At 20.4% G+C, this 6,262-nt stretch overlaps 2 protein-coding genes across 2 annotated transcripts; one reads left to right on the top strand and one right to left on the bottom strand.

The window, feature by feature from the left end:
• Window positions 1-691: 691 nt before the first annotated feature.
• On the bottom strand, window positions 692-3,696 carry LOC100871556 (protein spaetzle). Its single transcript, XM_003698472.4, has 6 exons — window positions 3,323-3,696; window positions 1,828-1,987; window positions 1,497-1,675; window positions 1,308-1,367; window positions 1,127-1,230; window positions 692-1,038 (listed from the first exon to the last, which is right to left on the bottom strand). The coding sequence occupies exons 1-6, from the start codon at window positions 3,404-3,406 to the stop codon at window positions 834-836; spliced, it is 792 nt and encodes a 263-aa protein (XP_003698520.3). The 5' UTR covers window positions 3,407-3,696; the 3' UTR covers window positions 692-833.
• A 518-nt stretch (window positions 3,697-4,214) lies between these two features.
• Window positions 4,215-6,216, top strand: LOC100865639 (uncharacterized). Its single transcript, XM_031919837.2, has 5 exons — window positions 4,215-4,854; window positions 4,961-5,045; window positions 5,118-5,329; window positions 5,401-5,742; window positions 5,833-6,216. Exons 1-5 carry the CDS (start codon window positions 4,735-4,737, stop codon window positions 6,172-6,174), a joined length of 1,101 nt encoding a protein of 366 aa, XP_031775697.2. The 5' UTR covers window positions 4,215-4,734; the 3' UTR covers window positions 6,175-6,216.
• The last annotated feature ends 46 nt before the right edge of the window (window positions 6,217-6,262 follow it).

Below are 6,262 nucleotides of genomic sequence, written 5' to 3'. Positions count from 1 at the left end.
TCAATAATATCAATAATATCAATAATATCAATATTTATATCAATTATTAATATATTACATAATTAATAGAATATATTATGAGAGAATCAAAAATCTTATTATAATAAATCACTTTTTTATTATTATTATTATTATAATCAAATATCACTAAAACATATAAAAATAAGTTGTACTTTAAAACATATCATTCATATGCATATATAAACGGATATTTTACTTTTTCAAATTAAATATTAATTATAAAATATTGATGATTAAAGAAGTGCTATATAAAAAATATTTTAAAATTTAAAGATCAAAAAATAATTTAAGCTCTATATATTTTTTTAAGTTTTAATTTTTACATGATATAAAAATAGGAAAGGAAATATGGTATTAATATTCTATATATAAAAATTATATATAAATTATAATATTGTACTTTAACTTGGAATGCTTTATAATTTGTTTTTTTGTTTTTTTTTAATTTATTGTTAATTATAATTAAATATATATATAATTTATTATTAATTTATTTTTTAATAATGAATTTTTAATAATATTTTTATAATTATTAAAAAACTTCTATCAATATTCAAAGTGAAATTGTTAGGATTAATTTTTCGCTTGTATTTGCTTATATTATTAATATAAATAATTAATTCCTTTTTTAAATTATTTAGTGGACCAATCAAGCATAAGATATCCATAATAAAAAATTTAAAATTTGATTTTATTCGCGAAACAATTACATAAAAAATGACTGTCAAGTATCTATTACTTTACATTAATTGCTCCATTAAAAGTTGGTATTTCATCGCGTTTGCGTCTCTGACGTGACGATTCACGAACGATTAACTTTGGCTTTTAAAACTCATTCGTGTATTTGTAGTAAATGTTACATAGCAACAACAACTTGATGGAAGTAAGAAAGTATCTGGAGACATTGAACCGTTTGACGATATAGACAGAAGTTCTCTTTGAATATATTTTTGTTTACAAATTGATTTGTAACCTAAAGGAAGATTTCCTATCACGTTACATGTTGTGTCTTTTTTTCTACAAATAAGATATAAAAATATTTATATCATTTTTGAAATATATAATTTAAAAAAATTGTAAAAAAAAGTTCAATTTCAATACTTACTGACATATTTCAACTCGTACACCTTGTTTAAAATTTTCTTGGTTCGCAATATATTTCCATTCACTATCTTTATTTTGTGCTGATTTAGGAAATATAACTCGCTCCTTAAATAACAAATAAATATTTGTATCAAATTTTAATTTCATTTTTACAAAAAGAAAATGTTATTATTTATACCTACATTAGACTGACAAAGAGGGCTGTCGTCCATGAAATCGATTCTCTCTGATATATCAGACAACTAAAATGATAAAATATTTGTATAATAAATTGAAAAAATTGATTAAAAAATTTAATATTTAAACAAATTTTTAAATATTAAAAATGATTTAATAAGATAAATAAAAAAAAACATAAAGAAAAGACTTACTATATCTACTGTAGCCAAGTATTTAATACTTTCGTTTTTTTGAATCGCAGTATTTACAACATCTTCAGGATAAGAATCTACTTTTTCGCAAAAAGTAGATCCTCTACAAGAAGGTACTTTTTTTTGATCAGGAAAAACAATTTGAGCATCTGATAACATACTTTCCCTTTGTGATAAGCCTAGTAAAATATTGAAAATCAATTTTAAAATTATTAGAAATTAAATGTAATTTATGATTAATTATTGAAAAATTATTTTATTTATTGAAACATGTTATTTTCCAACGATACTCTAAAAGCATTATTTATATATAACTGTTTACAATTCATACCTTCTTTTTCTTGAATTCTTGACAAAATTTTGAATGATGCATTACTATCTTCATAATTTGAAGCGTATCTTTCTATTCTTCTTCCTTTTTTACTTTCAAAATCAATTTGTGTACCATTTTGATAATTTTGATGGGGATATGCGCAAATATTTTTGCTCATCTATAAAAAGTAAAAACCGAAATAAAAAATTTTTATTAACTATACATTTTTAGAAGTATTAAAGTTTTATTATTTTTGCGGAGAATTGTCAATTTTTGTTTATATTTATCTTTATTAAGATAAAAAAATTAAATTTTTCATTACTTTATCCTTTTTATTTATTACATTTATTTCCTTTTGTTATTGTTAAATATTATATTATTCAAACTTCAAGCCAGAATAAATGTATAAATAAGTAATATTTAATGATATTTTTTAAATAATATTTAACGATTTTTTTTACTTAAATATGAAACTAATATATTTTTATCTATTATATTATATTATTTTTATATTTAAATAAAAAAACAATATAAATGTTTATCAATAAAGTAATATACTAGAATTGCAGAATTAATATAAACATAAAGACAATCTATATAAAAAAAAAATATAATCATATAAACCAATGGCAAGAGAATTTTCAATGATAACGAAGTCATCGCAAAACATTTATCACATACACAATATTAATCGCTTATTCTATCTGAAAGTTATATTATTTTTTATTTCAATTATTTCTATACAAATGCCAAAAAACGTAATAATTTATCTTTAAAAAAAAAATAAAAATATATTTTTATTGTATCATATAAAATATTATCGTATTCTAAGAATTATAAGTATCGTATTGAAATGATATTGAATATTTATGAGAAATATACACAATATCTTTCATTCTTTCCTCTAATTGTTAATCTTTAAATATAAGACAAGGAAAAATTGAAAGTAGAAAAGTTGAATTGAAAATTAATTTCATTTGTTTCTCTTATTATTTGTTTATCAAACTTCGTGGCAAAATTAATATAATCTATTTGATTTAAAGCAAATTTACTCTAACTACTAATATTCTATTACACGACGATAACAAATCTCAGATTACGTAAATATAATGGACCGTCCGTTAATTTTAGATCTTTTGTAATATTTTCTATGTTTAAAAAATATAAAATTTCTTTCTATCAATACAAAACGATTGATTCTGATTTATGTTACATTACAATTTTTTAAATTCTTCTTTTTAGATATTGCGAATGAATTGTTCAATCATAGTGCAATTAAATTTCATTAATAATACAATAGATACGACATATATATATACGAAATATCAGAAATGAGAGTTTGTTCTTTGTAAAACAGATTTAACGATATTCTAAACGAATGGCAAAATACATGTAAATAATAATCTTTATCTTTATTTTAAATAATCAGATTATTCATAATTTTAATTAATATTACACTATATTACAAAACTATTAATAATATATATATCTATAAAAAATATTATTTTCTTACCAGTTCTATCAAAAAACAAAGTTCAATGAGCACAAAAATCAGACCACTGCATCTTTGTTCAATATTTTTGTATTTAAAAATCATCTTGTTATTTTTAATATACAAAAATTCGCGAAATTCACTGTTTTTAATTAAAAATTTAAAAAAAATATAGGCAATTATCACTCGTTTAAATTAAATTATTATATATTTTTTTTTTTTAGTTGATTAAGTTCTAAAGGAAACAAATTCTCTTCGAACCCTCGAATCACTCAATGATCCTACGCGTTCAACTGACCGCACGCGATTGACTTGTTCCGTTGTTCCATCAGGGAACTTTGTATATACCAGGTGGAGTTCTCATCACTCTAACGGCTTGTAATCGTAGCTTTAATGCCTTAAGCAATGGAGCGACTTCTATAGTGCATATATATATATATATATATATATATATATATATTATATTATTCATATAACAGTAATACATAAAAATATAAACTATAACAAAATTCATTTTATTATATTGATAATTAATTAACCATTAATAAAAATTAACATGTAATGATTCATGTTTTAAAGTTTACTTTCATTTACATTACATCGAATCAATATTTTTTTATTTATATTATATTATTATAATTATTATATTTAAATATAATAATTTTTATTTTTTTATAAATCTCTTATAATAAAAATATTTATTTTTTTTTAAATTAAATATTAAAGTAAATATTAAGAAATTAATATTTATTTCTTTTCAAATTTTAATATTACAATTTAAAAATATTCATTATATTCATTATCATTATATGAAAACTAATATAAAATTTATTTAAATTATCGCATTATTTATAAAAATAATTTAAATTGTATTATACTATTTTATATTTTTAGTTTATATTTATCTACTATTGAGAATTAAACAAACACCCTGTATATTTTTATACAAATAGTTTATAGAGATAGATCGAAACAAATGGTTTCTTTAATTTAAAAGAAAGCTGGATTTTGACCTGAACAGAAATATTTCTATTGTTATTATTGTTATTTGTGTAGTTATAATAATTTAAATAATAAAATCCTCAAGTATTGCTAGAGCCGAGAATTTCTATGAAAGTTCAGGTAGTCCAGACTGTTAAATAGTGACCGTTTTCTTTGTCTCTGGAAAAATAGTACTATTTTGAAGAATAGTAATATATATTTAAAGTATTATAAATGTTAAAGAAAATGTTCTTAGATAAAACTTAACAGTACAATTTTAAGTAATATTAAAGTTCTGTATCAAGATATTTTTTATTGATAGTAAATTTATTTGAAAATTAACTCAGTCTTCCAATTATTCATTGATTTGATATTATGTAATTTAAAAAAAACGCGTATGAAATTAAATAAACTGAAATTTGTGTGCGTGAAATTCGATTTAAAACACAATAATGTCCGATATAAAAAATGTTTTATCTCTATTATGTCAGCATTTAAATTTGTCAATTAATGTTATGATGAAACCTGAGTATTTTAGACAAGCAAAATTCAATGGCATGGATGAAAATATCGTGAGTGTTACATACAATATCGTATAACCTTTATATAATATAAATTTATATATTTTAAAATATTTATAAAATAAATATTTTTAACTTATAATTCTTTTTGTATCAGAATAAGGTATTTTGGAAAATATTAAATGTTTTAAGTTATTATGCTGTGAAAGAGAAACAAATTGAAACTAATTTTGAACAATATGGTAAATTTTATTGATTTTTCAAATTTTTTTACTAAATATTAAAAGATATTTAATAAGTTAATTTTATTTTAGATATAATATGGGCTACTAAATTATATTTTGCATATTTACAATATCCAGCAATAGAGTTTTATGCTCTAACTGAACAGAATAAAAATAGCAGAGCATTATTATTAGCATTTGCATGGCTCCTTGGAACACAAAATATTTTGAATATTATCATTCAGACAAATCTTTCTAATAGCATATTAGCAAGAGAATTTTCATATTCAAATAACTTAGAAGTAATTAACTTTAAATATAAATGAAACAAAAATAGCAATTAAAAAATATATATAATTTATTTATCTTTTAGAAAAAAGAAACAGAATGTTATATACCAGAATCAATCATTGCACAAATTAACAATGTATTGTACTTAAATGGTAAAGTAAATTATAATATAAAAGAGATATCTGAATTGATTTCTGAAAGGACTAAATTAGTAAGTAAAATTCATGCTGCAAGCAATAAAATTTGTGGACTGCCACATCTAAGTGTATCAGAAGCAGCACTAATAAAACGTATTTCAACCATTAATAAAGATGTTCTATCTAATGAAGATAAAAAATATATAAAAGAATTATCCACTATTGCTAGTTTATTAAATATACATATGAAATGGATGAAGAAAGAACATATATTTTTTGAATGGATGGTAAATAATAGAAATATTATTAATATTAATATTATATTCAAATATTTCATTTTATAAAATATAATAAAATAGTGATAATAAAAATTACAGATAACAGTAATACAAGAACACAATAAGTTACAAAATGTCAATTTAGAAGATATGGATTGGAATGAAGTTTCGAATTTCATTTCCTTATTATGTTGTATAATTCAAGAAAAATTAGAAACATTATCATCTAAAGAAAAAGCTATGAATTCTTTAAACTGTGAACATAAATGTATTTCACGTTTATTAAAAGTTCAAGATAATAATACTGAAATAGAAAGATGGTTAATGGAATTTTCTACCGAACTGAATGAAAAGACAGAAAATATAGCTAAAAAAAAAGAGAAGCTTTTTAAGAAACTGGAGGAAATTTTACAATCAATTCCCTATTGTGTGCAAGTTTAATTTTCATAGTAAAATAAAAATCCATACCTTTTTTTATGATTACTCAAGTATATTATTTATAACATAAAATGTTATAATTCCTCGTTAA

The sequence above is a fragment of the Apis florea genome, unplaced genomic scaffold (genome assembly GCF_048593485.1).
Source record: "Apis florea isolate Af1SG1 unplaced genomic scaffold, ASM4859348v1 contig_3813_pilon, whole genome shotgun sequence".
NCBI lineage: Eukaryota > Metazoa > Arthropoda > Insecta > Hymenoptera > Apidae > Apis > Apis florea.
Note: the sequence above shows the minus strand (reverse complement) of the source record. Positions and strands in the feature narration are given on the sequence as shown.